Source organism: Macrobrachium nipponense, chromosome 6 (genome assembly GCF_015104395.2).
Source record: "Macrobrachium nipponense isolate FS-2020 chromosome 6, ASM1510439v2, whole genome shotgun sequence".
Taxonomy (NCBI): Eukaryota; Metazoa; Arthropoda; class Malacostraca; order Decapoda; family Palaemonidae; genus Macrobrachium; species Macrobrachium nipponense.
In genome coordinates this window covers 78,513,143-78,531,060 of record NC_061108.1, presented here as the reverse complement: position 1 = coordinate 78,531,060, position 17,918 = coordinate 78,513,143, and the positions used below count along the sequence as shown (strand labels likewise).

General features: G+C 45.3%; 1 protein-coding gene across 1 annotated transcript in view; it reads right to left on the bottom strand.

Annotated features, from left to right (window-relative positions):
• LOC135216703 (sperm-associated antigen 7 homolog) overlaps positions 1 to 17,918 on the bottom strand; it is a 135,272-nt gene that overhangs the window by 80,634 nt on the left and 36,720 nt on the right. The window contains exons 2-3 of the mRNA XM_064252127.1: positions 12,613 to 12,680; positions 7,085 to 7,173 (exon numbers count right to left, since the gene is read on the bottom strand). Coding sequence (XP_064108197.1) covers positions 7,085 to 7,173; positions 12,613 to 12,680 — 157 coding nt within the window. The remainder of the gene's footprint in view (positions 1 to 7,084; positions 7,174 to 12,612; positions 12,681 to 17,918) is intronic.

Genomic DNA, 17,918 nt, shown 5'->3' with positions numbered 1-17,918 from the left:
AAAGATCCTCTTCCTCTTGATCGGAACTGCGTCCCCGTCTTCCGAGGAGGACAAAACCTCCGGACTACTCCAAGCCTCACGATCTTGAGCATGTCTCTCGAGAGCGGTCGATGTCCTGAAAGTCCTCTTGAGGGGGCGAGACACAACTGCATACCGACGTTCCCGCTCAGATGTCGAACCATCCGAGGACACACACTTCCCAGTTACGCCTTTTCTGCGGCGAACTGCAACAGCCTGGGAACTTGCAACAGGACTGTTCGAAGGGACGCCTGACCGCGATAAAACCTCTCTCGCCTCCCTTCGACTGTCGACATGCCTTCTCCCTTGGGTCTGGGAGCTTGACAGAGGTCTAGGTCTAGGAGCACGAGAGAGACGATCAGACGCCCCCTCCACTACACTTTCACTGACATCAAAAGCACTAACTTTATCCGTAAGTCGCTGTATCTGGTCGCCCATGGAAGCAAGGGCAGCGAACACCTTAATAATCTGTGTATCGTTCGCCTCCTCCGATACAGCAGCGGGCGCAGGAGATACCTGGGGAGAAGGAACTACCAATTCTACGTTAGAAGGAGCTGGAGAGGAAACACATTCACTCCTTTTGCTAGAAGAATTCGACTTCTCACTACGAGAAACAGATCTCCTTACACGATCTTTCTCAAGCCTTTCAACATATTTCATAAATATCTTCCACTCCTTCTCTGATAAATTCTCACATTCAAACACCTATTCTCCCAAGTACACATTCTCTCTACACTTCTTACAAATAGTATGAGGGTCGACCGAAGCTTTCGGCAACCTTACCTTACACCCCTCTTTTACACAAACTCTAAACATACTTCCAGTATCCGACATCTTTAAAGAACAATCCAAAGCGAATGCCAAGCTAACGTTTCCGAGTACAATACCAAAAATCCATGAAAAGTCAGCAACGAGAATGAAAATCCTAGCAGGGAACCACCAACAATGTTGCCGGTTCGGCTGGCAGAGAAAATCTGGCCGGCCCAATGGGAACGGTTTCCTAGCGCTAGCGCCACGGTAACGGGGTGGTGGTTGCCTGAACTACTAATAGGTTACTAGCGTTTGCCGCGAGTTTTGAAAATTTCTGCCAGGTGGAACAGAGAATACAGCTATATATATACCTGCCAGGTAAGTGTCATACATTAAACCCTCTTGTTTGGTGATAAATGTCACTACTGTGGTGTTTTTGCTTTACAACACCACTGGGTGCATCAAAATCAAATCTGGAAACTCTCGGGGGCCATCTTAAGTTTCAGGATGTTGAGGAGAAGATACTTATTGTCTTGGTCGCACACCTGATGACAATGGTTCTACAGGTATGCGCCTACACTCGGTCGGTACGTCTGATAACAGATGGATGTTGTGAGGAGAATATACAAGCATATTCAAAGGTTCCTGTTGAGCAAGCATCAGCATAATTCCGTCCTCATCATTCAAGAGAGGAAAAGGATTAAGGCTGGAAGCAGACCACCTTCATTCTTTAATGAAGAGAGCGAAGGTGAAGCTGTCCTGAAGGGAGGTTGCTATAGTGACAACAGGACACCGAAGTTGACTAGCTCTTAGCTGAATACTGGCTGTTTCTGAGACGAAAACACAGGGGAGTTGGAAGTTTGATGGAAGACAGCCAAGACCTGGAAGAAAGCAGAGACTTCTCTGGAAGGATACCTACCACCGGGTCTCAGCTATGTCGTTATCAAGTCCAGAGACTCGACAAATAACTCTTCTTCGAAGTACCAGCAGTAGGAGAATGCCTGTTACTATCGTTCTTTTTTATGTCCTTCCTTCTGTCTTCTTCCTGATTGGCAAGAAGGTTGAGAGAGAAACACGTATGTGCACTATCACAGAAGAGAAAGAAGACTGGCTATTTCACGATCGTTCTTCAAAGCCTGAGACTTTTTAGGCATTGCCTGGAGGACAAGGCAGATGCCTTGGCATATTCCTTGACTACCATGGCATCAACACTCTTTAAGAAAGAGAGGCAGAACCGAATAAAGGTCCGTTCCTAAAGGTCGAGACGACTTCAGGACTTACAAAACAGGAGAAGTGAATTAGGACAATGTCCTTTTTCTTAGCACCAGAATTACCCACAGACTGCTGGCTGGTGCTGGGTAGGGAAGAAATCTCACAGGGGACTGCCTGGAGGGAAACCATAGCAATACCCTCCAGGTTCACTGTCTCTCCTGGAAGAGCAAGGGCCTCAAGCAGTGAAGATTATTCATGGGGGAAGCCGCGTTCCTATTCCTGAGATCAGAGTGCTGATGAATCATTGCAAAGATCTCTGCTAAATGGAAATTGAGGGTGTTTGTATCCCAAAGTACATAAAACCCAAGTTTTTCCAAGGCACGAAACTCCCGATTTTCTCTTCTTGAAGGGAGATTTGAGATACCAACCCTTGTAGCTGAATTCTGAAAAAAAAGAGACAAACTCATCTGAATGGTCTATGTCTGCCTTGCACTTCTTGGAAGAACTGAGAGGGTCAAGAGAACAGGTAAGGAGAAAGGGCATTCCTACTTGTCCTGCTAGAAGAACCAGCAGGAGGGGTAGACCATATGGGCTATCATCAACCTGTGATGATGACAGTACAGGGAAGGAGGGTGCTTATGCCATGGCAAAGCACCAACCTGATGAAAGCGGAAAATTTTCTTGAACGGAGCAGAGCACTTGATTTGGCTGATCCATTAGGCAGCGAAGAAGCCAAGCCAGCTGAGTTGATCACGCCAAAGCAACCAGGGACAAGCTGAGCCTAACTGATATGATGGGCTGAACGCAACCAGGGTACTGGCTCGGTGTGCAAATCAAGCCAACACAAGAGGGTCGAGCCGAGCCAATCATACAAATGCAATAGGGGGCTGGGCGAGCAGAAGTCATCTGCTAAGAGCAATTTCTCTCCTTCCTAAATACTCCAAGAGTCATTCGAGGCTGAAGCCCCTTGGGGCTTAAAGGGGGAATTCTGTCTGCTACCCTGCATGTTCGGACCCTAAGGTCTAAGACACAAAACATGGGACCTGACCAAGTAGAGTCGGCAAGTGGTGTCAAAACACCTGACGTGTCTCGGCACCTACTCTTGTTCTGTGCCTTAACCAGACCGAAAAGCAAACCTTCTGGCAGTGGTTTGGGAAGCTCTTGAGATTCCGCAGAATCCCTGGCAATAAAAAAACTTGCCAGTCTAGCAATTGCAATTCCAAAGGATTTGAGTGCCTGGTGAAACTCCTGAATTTTGTAAGAATGATCATCAGGAGCAATCTCCTCTTAGCTTCCTAGGAAATCGAGAAGGGACAGGCACAGGAACAGTCTTAGACGACGACTTCTAAAACTGGAATAGAGTATACGGCCTGAAGAAGTCATGCCCTTGAAATTACCAAAACGTGAGACGCCAAGGGAGAATACAAATTGTTTCCCAATCTTCGAGCAATAAGAGTCAACAAGAGAACACTGCCTCCCCCGAAGAGAGGCAGTCCCTTAGAAATCCCATAGGACTTCTAAAGGGAATCTCTTCACTGCTACTCCAGCTGCTAGGCTGAGACCCAGACAGGGACCAAGCATGCCCTCGAGACTCCCGAAACATGAGACTCCAGAAGGAGAATGCGAATTGACTACCGCTCTGAGTGGAAAGAGCCAACAAGAGAATCCTAACTCTCTGAAGAGAGGCAGTCCCTTAGAAGTCTGGTACGACTTCTTAAGCGGATTTCCTCTGCTTCTCCAGGTGCTTGAATGAGACTGCAGCACCAAGTGCTCGGTCAGAGACTGAGGCACCAGACCGCGCTCCGGCCTAGTACTGGTGTAGTACTGGCAGGGAGAGATGTCCTGGCTCTTTCTCTCACCTAGTGCCTGAACTGGGACAGTCAGAGGTCTCTCTGATGCTAGTTCAGAATGCTCGAGACTCCATAGAAAATCAAGTACTCAAGAGTACCTTGGCTAAGCCAAGACCCCAACACAGCACCAGTCTCAGAAGTGTACTTCAAATAACTGACAAAGGGAGCACAAACTGAAGTCTGCGCGCCCAATGGCTCCCAAAAACGCAAGACCCTGTGAGGTATGTGATTCGGTTCCCGAGCCCAAAGGCCAGGAAGAGCCGACGAGTGAACCCACTACCTCCCCGAAAGGAGGCAGCCACTTAAGGCGCTGTCACACCAGCGAAATTTCCATTGACTTTTGAATTTGACGTCGACTTCTCATGTTTTGACGACAACTTTCTGGTGTTGTCGTCACAATTTTGAAAACGGTACCGATTGAATTCAACCCATTGCTACCGTCGACTTTATTGTTTGTTTATATCTTGGAGAGCGCACATTTCAAGTCATCAGAAGCAAATTGGAGTTCTTGGTACAGTGGACAAGATTGCCAGAACAGTTTTTGCTCGAAGATATGGAGGAGAGATGATGCTTATGGGACCATAAGCATGATAGTTTTATGAAAAAGGGTCTTAAATGAAAAAATTACCAAGATATCACCATGCGACTCAAGGAAAACTTTCCTGAACTTGCTGATCTTTATACAGATAAGCATGCTATATCATGAATATCAGATTGTTATATAACCTAGGTCTGCTCTCAGTTATTATTATTATTTTTTTTTTTGCATTAGCAAATAATATTAACAAAAATCTTTAAAATTTTTGCAGTATTTCTCTAGCATAATTTATAATAGTCTGACTGGTTGTGTAAACAAGGTTATGAATAGCCTATGTATGCTAGCCCTAGCTTGTTTTTTTAAATAAAACTTTTCACGTCTTTTTAACCAGGACCAGACCCAAAGACTTTTTTTTAATTCTATGCAGCATCATTAAACACATGCAAGCATGACCCACTAGTTGCTTTGTGTTATAAAGCATAGTTTTTTTTAATCATTCCGGGAAGTCACAGCTCAGATGGTTTATTTATGTTTTAAACGATGACGACAAACACGGTATGAAGAACGTGTGTGACAACCAGAGTATGGAATGACGTTGACGACAAACTCAGAAAAAGTCGAAGGAAATTTCGCTAGTGTGACAGCGCCTTTATAAGCCCCATGAAGGAACTTCTTAGGGGGGGGACAAACAACCTTATTCTTCCTCGATTGATGAGCCTTGGAAGAAGCGGAGGAAGCAGCAGAAGACGCAGGCGAGGATAAGTTTGAAGAAGGTGCTCATCTCACAGGACTTCTTCCTCGAACTCCTTTATGACATAGTCAACAGGAGGAAGCACAACCATTGCCAGGACAGTTAGAGCAGAAGCACAACAGGAGCACCCCTAGCTACATGAACATTAGGGGTAGCGACAGGAGTGACCAGGGCAGCTGCAGCAGGAAAACATAAACATACAAGTGCAATCAGGGCAGCTGGGGCAGGAGGCACAGCAGGAGCTGCCCTGTGACTGGTCGCCAGGGAACCAGGAGCAATCAAGACACGAAGCACAGCAGGAGTAGATAGATTACAAGGTACAACAAGGCAATGCCACAACATACAGGAGTGCCAAAGTTGAAAGTCCTAAATAAAAGGAAAACCAACACTGACAATAAAGTCATCTACTTCTGTGCTACGATGCTCACTGTCAACCAGAAGACAAAAGTAAAAATTATTAGTACAGAAGGACTCCCCATGCTCCAAGGGTAATTGCCCTACGAAGCGGGAAGAGGCCCTCGTGAAGAGGTCGCCCGGCTGCCGACACTGGCACCCGACTCCTTCCCTGACACGCGAGCAAAGAGGGCGAAGTAGAGATCCCTCCCAAAGAGAATGCCATAAGGAAAGATTACCAGGAAAGAGAAATGAGGACAAAGAGGTGACTACCGAAGGCACTGCTGGGAGCGAAAAAACTTCCGATGACACTCAGCAGCCTTCCTCCAAAGTTTCATTCTGGCAAACTCTGCAGCAAAGAGCAACACGGAAAATAATAATAAAAGTTATACTGTCGCACCCTTACAAGTAGAGGGTGTGTGAATTTGATAAGGGGTGAACATTACGCCCTTCGCTGCTGGCCCTGAGACACGCTGGGGGAAGGTGGCCTGCAAGACTATCACAAATTGTGGGTTTGTATATTAATAATTCAAACAACATTTTTAATATATAAAAAAGCAAGATAAGAAAAGGTCCCTACCGCATGATGGCCAAAAGCAAACTGGAATGCTTACATCCAAGCAGATGGGTATTCCTGTTTATTGGACAGTAGTTACAGCCTAACTACCTTGTTCAAGAGTTTAGCGCCTGTTTTCCAGCTTTGCCGAAGGTAATTCCTAATGTAAAGGACCGAAGGTTTGTATATCGTGTAGGAACAATGAGGGATCTAGTTATTTTTGTGTGGACATATGATCTTCATTTATATATTAGTACCTCGGAAATGTGAACAACACTGCTGCCACTACAACCTTCCTGAGATCATATGAAGTTCACAGTGTGGTGCTAATGAGCAACAGCACAATGAAGTGCCATACCAGCAGCGAGGTGAAGTTTCCATTCCTCTTGTTTGTTGGCAATGCAAATGCATGAGTGGGTGGTTGTCAGTGCCTTTCGGCTTTCAGCCTGGTACATTTAGGGCAGGGAGAATGGCATGATAAACCCTTAGTTAAAAAACTTACTTTCTTGCCTAAATTCATAGTGGTCTTCCTTTGGCAATCCTCGCATCAGTCATAAAACTGCCAAAATCTTTGCAAATTGTTTTGCTTGCCAAATCTAGCACTAATTCACAAAGGAGAAAAATTACAGCTTCACAACAGAATCATTCTTGGAATATACATACATTCTGCTAAGATTCTCAGTACCTTCACTCCAAATGGATATCAGTAATTGAATTTTCATACTAATTAGTGTTCAGAAAAAATTTGGGGAGCAGTGCTGCTCAACATATTACGGCAAATATAAAAAAAAAAGCTGCACATATCACAGTACTGTGTTATTACTGATAACTAATGCATAGACTAACCGTATTTTAAAAATTAAAAGCCAGGATAAACTGACCCCCTATTACCATACTACTTGCATTCTGCTTCATGCTATGCACACATTGAAAAAGAATGAGAGAAAATTCATTAAGCAATGTAATCAAATAGAGTACTGCACTCAAAACAGGATATAAAACTACTGTTTACTTACACAATGCTTCGAGCCACTCTGTCCATTGGCTCAAATTCCTTCTTTGTTAGACTTACATTCTGAATAAATCTGTTGATTCGTTCTTCAATCTGAAATGGAGAGGAAAAAGTATTATTTACTCTGTATGGATATGAAGATCACAAGTCTCCTAGCAAAAGAAGTGAAAGCCTGCTACAAGCATCTAGAAAGGAAGAAATAAATCAGAGAATAATAACATTAAATATTAAATACATTACAGACCGTTAAAAGTAATATGCAGTAATCCTTCAATTATCTGGATTGCCATTAGCTAGAACTCGACATTATCTGACACACCAGGACCAGGAACCAAGGTTCCAAAGATATACGTAACTTTTGGTTGGCAATGCTGTGTGATCTTGGGAATATGTTGGTAACACTGCTTACATTCAGACTTAGAAAATGTCTTTGGGAGTAGGGAAGGCCTGTAAAAGAACGAACCTGGCCATGAGCTCCATCAAGTTGTTGATCGCCCAATGGTGTAATTTGGCTGTCGAGTGAAGTTGGTGAGACATCAGCCCCCCTGTTTGTTCACATACGCTACCACCGTGGTGTTGTCTGACATCAGAACGACAGAGTGACCCACCACTCTCTCTCCAAACTCCTGAAGACCCGGGAAAGCTGCTTTCAATTTCAACACGTTGATGAGGAGTTGTTTGTCCTAAGAGCTCGACGCCCCTGAGGTCTTGAGAACAGGAGCAGATCCAGAGATGGTGAATGAAGAGGAACTCCCACTGTCAGGTTCTGGTCATACAACCACCACAAAAGGTCGCTTCTTACCTCTGCTGAGGAACTGAGGGGAATCTCCTGCCGGGAACCAAAGCTCCTTCAGTCTCCACTGCAGGGACTGAACGTGAAGATGCCCATAAGGGACCAGCTCCTTGAGAGAAGACAAGACACCCAAAAGTATTTGCCACTGGTGAGCAGGTTGCTCCCCCCTCAAAAGAAAGGAGCAAGCCATATCCTGAATTTCTTCGACCTCTGGTCATTTGGAAAAACCCTTGACAATGCTGTATCTATTATCATTCCCAGATAAAGAATCCTCTGGCTGGGAAGTAGATTGGATATCTCCAGATTAACCAAAATGCCTAGGCTCTGACATATTAGGAGTGAGTGTAGATGTGTTTAAGAATACTAAGCTCGACAAATATCTAAGCTGCATCCCAGACCATCCAAGATTGGGAGATGCATTAGCAATTCTCTGGTAGACATTAAAGGTGCCTCACACTGAGGGACCTGGAGTAACCCAAACAAGCTGCAAGGTAAGGTAAGGTCCTCTTCTCTCTCAACAAGGCTCCCCAACCTGCGTTGGATGCGTCTGAAAAGAACTGAAGGGTTGGGTGGAGCGGACTGAGAGAAAGGCCTTCTACTAGTCTTGGTTTTGATAGCCACCACTCTAGGTCCTCCTTGATTTCGTCTGTAATCGTAGATACTGTCCAGTCCGGTTGCATTTTCCTGGACCAAGAAGCCTTCAGGAAGAATTGCAGGGTCTCATGTGTAGTCTTCCGAGTTTGGCTAACTGCTCCACTGACATAAGGGTGCCTCACAGACTCATCCAAAGGTTAGCGGAACAGGACATGCGGTCCAGGAAGTTTTGGACTACTTGTAGACACAACTGGGCTCTTTTCGGGGAGAGAAAAGCCCAAAAAACTTGAGAATTCAGAGTCATCCCCAAATGCCTTACGAGTGGGCTAATAAAAGAGGAGCAGAGAAGCCAGTCGTCTAGGTACAGAGACACTGATGCCTAGGAGGTGTAACCATTTCCCCAGGGGCAGCAATCATGTGAATACTTGCGGTGCCATCGACAATATGCACGAAACTGGTAAGCCTTGCCCATAAACACGAACTGAAGGTATTTTCTGGAGTCCTGATGAATTAAAATGTAGAAGTAAGCATCTTGCATGTCCAGGGAAACCATCCAATACCCCTGATGAAGGGAATCTATAGCTGGTTCACTTAAGGTAGATTCTTGGATGAGCCGTATGCTTACGAGACGTTTGTTTGGCGGCCGCTGATTGGCTGGTACCGGGAGGTAGGCAGCTCCAAGCCAATCAGAGCCCGCCAAACAAACGTCTTGTAGTTATAGGGCTCACCCAAGAATCTACCTTAGGCGAACCAGCTATAGTATCGAACGAGTCGTCTTCATATTGAACGAACAAGTTCAGGGCGCTTACATCCAACAGGGGCCTCCAGCCCCCTGATGACTTGGGGACTACAAACAGACGGTTGTAAAAACCTGGGGATGATTCATCGAGTATCTCCTCTATCACCGCCTATCTACCTCTTGAGCTAAGGCTAAATACCTCTCCGAGCCTGGAGAGTAGGCGGGAAATGCGATGGGTACGGTGGAGAGGCGGAGCCTCTATGAGGAATGGAGTAACCGAGCATGAGAACTTGTATCACCCAGGGCTCTGCCCCTCTGCGACTCCACTCCTCCCAGAAGAGGCTCAGTCTCCCTCCTACGGAGCACACGAAGGACTGTGAGATCACTTGGATGACTTGGTGTCAGCTTTGGAAGAGGTCTTAGTCGGGGGTGGCAAGTTCGAACAGGGCCTGATGAAGGGTCTGGAGTCTGGAGCAACGGTGATTCCGAGATGGGAGGGGTCACAGTCAGGGGCTTGACACATTTGGAGGACTGGGCTAGAAGATCATTGGTAGATTTCTTTTCTGATGCAGAAAGAGTCTTCACCACTGTCTCCTCGGGGAAAAGATGAGTCTTGTCGAGAGAAGAAAACAACAGAGAGGACTTCTGAGGTGAAGTAACTCCTCTTGTAACGAAGGAGCACCAGAGCTGCCTTTTCTTTAGGGTGCCGAACGCAAATAGAGAAGCCAGTTCATCGCAACTGTCCCTAACTGATTTGTCGGCACAAAACAGAACCCCGAGCCAATCCGATGCGAGACCTTCCGGGAGTGTAGGGCAGTCCTCTATCTTAGTAGCGAGAGCTCCGATTGTCCACTCCAGAAAGCTCATATTTCCAAAATCTTAAAATATTCTTGACAAGGTGATCCACTTCAGGTGATGTGAAGAATATCTTAGCTGCTGTGAACGCTGACCTTCTGTTCGCGTCAACAAGACCAGAGAAGTCCCCTTGGGAGGAGGCAGAAACTCCAATAGAAGGCGCTTCTCCAGTAACATAGAACCTATAACTCTTCTTGATTAACTTTGAAGTAAGATAGGCAAAAGTCACTTTCCAAAGTTCTCTCTTAACAGACAACCAGTTCTCCACATCACGAAGGGAACGTTTAGCCACCTTAGATAACACAAGTTTTGGGAGAAGAGGGATAAAAATTCTTCCTTCTCATGAGGAATATAGAAGGAGACCTAGGAGCAGCTGCCACGAAATAGTCTGAGTACGTATTCAGTAGGTAGTGTAAAAGCTTCGAATAGCACAAAAGCGGGATAGTCCATTTCTTGATCCTCCTCATCTGAAGAAATCGGCAACACTGAAGGGTCCACATTTGACTCCCTGTTTTTGGAAACTTGCTTGCTCTCTCTCATCCAAGACATCAACTCCTCTAATTGTAAACAGAGGGGGACTAAGGTAGTGTCTTCTTGAGCTGCAGGTAAAGGTGCTGAAGTCGAAAGAGTCGACATGTTCGACACCAGAGGTCTAGCGCCAGTCGAAACATCTGTCGCCTGTGAAGTCGAAGCACCAGTCGAAGCATCTGCTGCACGAGAAGTTGAAATACATTCCTCAGTTGCGTCGGCGGAGACTTTTGTTGCATTAATCATACCGGGGCGAAGTCCATGTATACACACTGCAAGAAGGACGAGGACTGCTATCTATCTCTGTTCCTTTTAACAGGAGGAGGCGAGTAGACCTCTTCAGTCAAACATCTATTGCGTGGGCGTGAAGAGGAAGAGTCGCACCAATTGCGATGTCTCACAGGCAAAGAATCACTCGAGTCAGTCGATAACTTACCACTGAATGACACATCTTTCCAATGGTATTTAGTCAAATCCTGCTGGTGCACTACAGGATCAACAGAGGGAGTGACTGCCTGTGGGCAAACCCCGATAGTCTCCCTTGGACCTCTGGTGTGTCTTCTTCTCAAGGCAGGGGAGCGGGACAGTGACCTTCGTCTACAACTGTCGGGACAAACAGCCACACCCTCAGATTACACCGCACTGACACTTTTCACTTCACTTGAAGCCTTTTCCATAAAATACTTCACCGATAACCCTAACTGCATAACAGTACTGGCTAACATATCAAACTTTCTCAAACTTAAACTCGAGACTGGCAATGGTGTCAGGAGAAGCTGCTCGGAAAGCTGGAGTTACAGGAGCAGGAGTAGGAGGACTCAAGATCGGAGACATAATCAGAGGAGAAGGAATAGGCACAGGTGCTTCGATAGGAGAAGCGGAAGAAGCTAAACTAGCTTTACTCTCAGCTCTAAGAGCCGTTTTCCTCTTCCTATCCTTAACTATCTTCTCAAAGTGAAAAACAAACACCTTCCACTGTTGCTCACACCAATCCTTGCATTCTTCGCAAGTAGACTCCCTAGAAAACTCAAATCTCCTACATTTAATGCAATTAGAGTGCAAATCATAAATGGTTTTAACTAACCTAGTTTTGCACCCTCCGACACAAAACCTAACTACTGATGGACTAGAGTCCGACATGATGGTATGACCACAAATTGCAGAAATGAAAACTAGCTAAAATAGTTTCAAATCAACAACACAAAATTTTAGTACTTCACCCGATACTGGTAAGAAATACTTCCCAAAAGATGAAGAACAAGTCTGCACCGACCACCGATGTTTACCAGAAGCCGGCAGAGAATGAATTGGTGTTACCTGAACAGTTGTACCTGCACCTCCCTCGAGTGGAGGGAGATGACGTCACCTACATCAGCGATGGCGGCGCCACTGCGAAGTTTTAAATCTATTGTCAGCCGTTTGTAGGGAACCCACAGCTGGATAATTGTTCGGCAAGACACTACAATAAAAGTTAGGGATTGTGGGCATTTTAATGGGTGGTACCTACCTACCTACCACAAATGAACTTCCTTGTTACCAAGCTTCAAAGACAAATTCAAGGTTGTACCAAGAACAGCTCTATACAAAAGGTGAAGGTTTGTATTCTCAAAGGAACACAACCATTTCCCTTCAGTATGAACACTGATAGTTAACATCAGTTACCTTCAAGCACAGAGAAACAACTTAAATAATACTGTATGAGTTCAAACAGCTTACTGATATTGAATTAATATGATATGAAAATAAGTGGGAATGAGTAAAGAACTATTCCCAGGTCATGAAAATTAACTAAGCTGATAATCTAAATGCACTCAAAAATATCCCCTAATCAGACAACAAATATAAATGGGGTTTGCCTTTTAATGTTTTGGCACTTCGGCTATATAAGAGAGAAGTTATAATGCTGGACACTGCAACACTTCCCTCAAAGGCTACACCATTTTTTACAATGAAAATTGTTCAATATGAGTCACATAAGAATAACAAACTGTAAACCATACCATTTAAAACTGGAGTAACTTACATGTTTTCTGAACTGAGCTAGCCTTTTCCTTTCCTTATTTTTAGCTTCCTCAGCTGCCTTCATTTGTTCTGCAAATATGGAAAAGGGATTAATTCCACAACATTTCAACATCTGCACATATAGCTGAAATGCGTTGTATTAGAAATATGGTATGCACAAGTCAATGATCACTAATCCGGCGTCATTGGGTCTGCAGGGTGCCAGATTAGTGATTCTGCAAGATTATAGAATGCTTAGCTTATACTACTACACATAACTCAATAATTAACCACCTCATCTTATATTCAAAACACCCTTTAAATCAGTGCTAGTTGGTTAATAATGAGAACAGACACATTAAATAAAAATAAATTAAAATATTAATGAAGCACAAGGAAAATCACAATTTTTTCAAGTAAATTGTATTTTTCCTAGCTATAAAAACCTGAGGTCCTTTACATAAAGAATTACTTTCAGTGTAGGCTGGAATTACGGTCGTTAAATTAATGAACAAGGTGGTTAGGCAGTAACTACTGTCTGGTAGGTGGGTAGGCCCGCCTGCCCGGATGTAAACACGCCACTTCCACTTTGCCTATTGGGTGGCATGAGGTGAGCATTAATGTAAAGGACCTCAGGTTTGTATAGTTAGGAAAAATTATATTGTTATGATACAATAAAGTTATGTACATACTCACCCGGCAGATATATACTTAGCTATAGTCGCCGACATCCCGACAGAATTTCAAATTTGCGGCACCACGCTACAGGTAGGTCAGGTGATCTACCCTCCCGCCACTGGGTGGCGGGACTAGGAACCATTCCCGTTTTCTAATCAGATTTTCTCTTCCACCTGTCTCCTGAGGGGAGGCTGGGCAGGCCATTAATCGTATATATCTGCTGGGTAAGTATGTATGAAACTTTATTGTATCATAACAATATCATTTTCATACATTCAACTTCCCTGTCAGATATATAGTACTTAGCTGATTGACACCCTTTGGTGGAGGGTAAGAGACAGCTAACTACTGAATAGACAGGTAAACAACATATGTTGTAGGCATTTATAGACCTTGGTTCCTACCTGATTAGGTGGAAGACTTAGTGGCTACTGCCTGGGAGTCTGCTTCACCTCAAGAGCCTTAGCGAGATAGTGATCTGTGGCCAAGATTTCTTGTGGGTCTGTCGATGGGGTCTTATCCACTTACTCGGCAGAGCCTGACTGGCATTTGTCAATGGGTGCTAATCCACTCATATGAAAACACGCCTTATTTTAAGGAGCACACAACCGATCCCGATCACCCGATCCTAACACCTGTGTTAGTTCTGAGATTGTCAAGAGTTATCCCCCAAAACTCTTCAACAAACAACCCATAACTCGAAATACACAGTCAAAAAACGCACACAACTAAAACGTACAAAAAAATAAAAAAAAAAAAAAAATTTTGTACACCCCCGGTCTGATAGTCCGATACCCCTGGAGTTTTCCTTACTGAACCGAAGCGACAGCCGCCTGTGCGACATCTGACACTTCTTCCTGCAGGAAGCCAAGAACGTATCCGACAAGAGGGTTACGTACATAAAATTAAGGATCGGGGCTTGCTCCAATACCCAGAACCGTCTCCGCTTACACAAACGGACCTAGAGAAAAACATTTCTCATACGTTACGCGCACGTCTTTCAAGTAATGAGATGCAAACACCGAGTTGCACCTCCAATATGTTGCTTCTAAGATATTCTTAAGCGACATATTTCTCTGGAAGGCAATAGACGTTGCGATAGCTCTTACTTCATGAGCTCTCACTCTCAAGAGTTTAAAAGAGTCATCTGGGCAGTTCTTATGCGCCTCCGTAATTACGCTTCTTACAAAGAAGGCTAAGGCATTCTTCGACATCGGTCTTTTGGGGTCCTTTACCGAGCACCATAGACCGTGTTGCGAACCCCCCATCTGTTTTTTCTGTCCAGATAGAATTTAAGCGCTCTGACAGGGCAAAGAGACCTCTCTGCCTACTAGACTAGCCAGGCCCTTTACCTCGAAGCTCCTGGGCCAGGGTTTCGAGGGATTCTCATTCTTAGCAAGAAAGAGAGGGACCTAAAAGAACAAATAGCAGAGTCTCCTTTGAAGCCCACTCGTGACTCAAGGGCGTGCAGCTCACTGATTCTCTTCGCCGTAGCGAGAGACAAAAGAAATAGGAACTTCCTTGTAATATCTCGAAAGGAAGCCCTGTGAGGTGGTTCGAACCTTTCAGAAGACAAATTTTAGGACCACATCCAGATTCCACCTCGGAACTCTAGGTTCTTTTGATTTGGATGTTTCGAAAGAACGAATGAGATCATGCAAATCCTTATTGTTGGCCAAATCTAATCCTCTGTTCCTGAATACAGCCGAGAGCATACTCCTGTATCCTTTAATGGTTGGTACAGAAAGATGCGATTTCTCCTTCAAGAAAAGAAGGAAATCTGCAATCTCGGTCACAGAGGTATTGGAGGAGGACAGCTTCTTCGACCTACACCAACTTCTGAACACCTCCCACTTCGACTGGTATACTCGCATAGTAGATGATCTGCGGGCTCTAGCGATTGCGCTTGCCGCCTTGCGAGAAAACCCTCTCGCTCTGACAAGTCTTTCGATAGTCGAAAGGTGAGCAGATCTGTCCTGTTTGGAAGAGATCTGGGGAAGTCCACCATCCACTCCATTACCTCTGTGAACCAATCTCGGGCTGGCCAATATGGGGCTATCAGAGTCATCCTTGTCCCCTTCGAGGCCACGAACTTTCTGATAATTTCCCCCAGGATCTTGAAAGGGGGAAAAGCGTACACATGCAGTCCGGACCAATTTAGGAGAAAAGTGTCAACTGCAAAAGCTCTGGGGTCGTCTGCCAGAGCGCAAAAGGTGTCTATCCTCTTGGAGAGGAACGTGGCGAACAGGTCTATTTGAGGCTTCCCCCAAAGAGACCAAAGGATCTGACCACACTTCTGAGTGGAGGGTCCATTATTCTGGGGAAGGACCTGGAACCTCCTGCTCAGCCTGTCCGCTCTCACGTTCCTCTCCCCTTGGACAAACCTTGTCAGTAGAGTTATATTTCTTTGATTCATCCAAATAAGATCTCTTGTCAGTTTGTATAGAGAGAGAGAGTGAGTCCCTCCTTGTTTTCTTACATAAGCCAGAGCGGTGGTATTGTCGGAGTTTATCTGCACTACCCCGTCTCTGACTATCTGCTCGAAGCCCTTTAAAGCCAGATGAATGGCTAAGAGATCCTTGCAATTTATGTGCCTGACACTTCTCTCGATCCTAAGGTTGCACCCCAATCCGTCTCCGACGCGTCTGAAAATAATATCAGGTTCGGGTTCCGAACTTCCAGGGACACACCTCTGTTTTCCTCTAGAGGGGGTAACCACCACCTTAAGTGATTCTTCACCTCTACAGGAATTGGAAAAGTATTGGAGAGCTGTCCTGTCTTCCAATTCCAATTCCTTTTCAGGAAGAACTGTAGAGGACGGAGATGCAGTCTTCCTAGAGGAAAGAACTGTTCCAGCGAGGAAAGGGTCCCCAGAAGGCTCAACCATTCCCTCGCTGAACTGCGCTCCTTCCCTAAGAAGCTGGAGACTGTGGCGCAACCTTTTGATATTCTCTCTTGAGAAGGAAACACTCGAAAACCCCAAGAATCCATCCGAATCCCCAGATAAACCATGTTCTGGCTGGGGATCATCTGAGATTTCTCGAGGTTCACGATCAATCCTAATGACTTTGTCAGGTCTAATGTCGTTGAAAGGTCCTCCAAACACTGTTTCTGCGACCTGGCCCTGATGAGCCAGTCGTCCAGGTATAGGGAGATGTTCATTCCCATCAGAAGTAGATGTCTTGCCACATTCTTCATTATACTTGTGAAGACTTGAGGAGCCGTGGACAGGCCAAAACAAAGGGCCCTGAACTGATAGATCCTTCCCTCCATCATGAAACGAAGGTACTTCCTCGACGAATGATGAATTGGGACGTGGAAATAGGTGTCTTGAAGATCGAGAGACACCATCCAATCTCCTTGGCGAAGGGCTGCAAGGACTGAAGCAGACGTTTCCATGCTGAACTTCTGTTTCTCTACAAATCTGTTCAGCGCACTTACATCTAGTACTGGTCTCCACCCCCCCGAAGCTTTTGCTACTAGAAAAAGGCGATTGTAAAACCCCGGGGAGTTGTGATCCAGTACCAGCTCGATTGCTCTTTTGTCCTACATCTGTTCCACCTTGTATCTGGCAGACAGTTCCCTCGGTGTTGATGTCAGGGGAGGGTTGTCCTTGAATGGGATATAATATCCCTTCCTGATGACCGACATGGACCATGTGTCGGCTCCTATGCTTGCCCAGGCTTCCGCAAATTCTTGTAACCTGGCACCTACAGGTGTTTGGAGGATCACTTTCTCATTTCCCCTTTTTAAAGGGTCGGAAGGAAGCTCTTCCTCTTCTTTCCGTAGTCTTTCTTATGGAAATTGTTCTAGCCGGAGGGCCTCCTCGAAAGGGCTGCTGCTGCGTTGGACGACAGCCCTTTCTTTTCTTCATTGGCCACAGGCCTATTCTTCCTCGATGACTGCCTGAGGAGATCTTGAGTCGCCTTCTCAGTTAGTGAATGTGAAATGTCCTTCACCAACTGAGAAGGGAACAAATGCTCTGAAAGAGGGGTGAACAGCAAGGCGGATTTCTGTGAAGGAGAAACGGCCTTAATGAGGAAAGCACTATAAAATGACAATTTGTCCAAAATTGCATTTTTCCTAACTATACAAACCTGAGGTCCTTTTACAATAGGAAGGTACTAGCGGCAGCTGGATAGGTCGTAAGCTTTCGAACAAGGGGTTCGGTAGTTAACTGCTTGTCCGACAGGCGCGCGCTGCGCGCGAACTGGGAGGTAAACAAATCACTTTTGCTTTTGGCCCAAGCAAAAACTGCAGAGTGAGGGGTGGCATGAGGTGGGAACTATTTTTAAAAGGACCTCAGGTTTGTATAGTTAGGAAAAATGCAATTTGGACAAATTGTCATTTGTTCCGACACGGCATACAAACCTTCGGTCCTTTTACAATAGGAAGACTCACTTCTTGGTGGGAGGAATCTGAGTCTTTTGTGAACAGACTGGTGTTCGCCCAACCTTGGAATGCCTCCCTGGTCGTAAGAGCGAGGGAGGGATCCAAGCCTCTGTCCGATTGATCGGGGTGTGCACCGCAGGATCAATGGTCAGACCTCTGGACCAAGTACTAAGAGAGAGGCAAGCGTATCTCTTCGTACCAGCAAACAAGAACAAGTTCCTATTTGCAAGAGGCAACATAAAGTTATGGTTTGTCTCT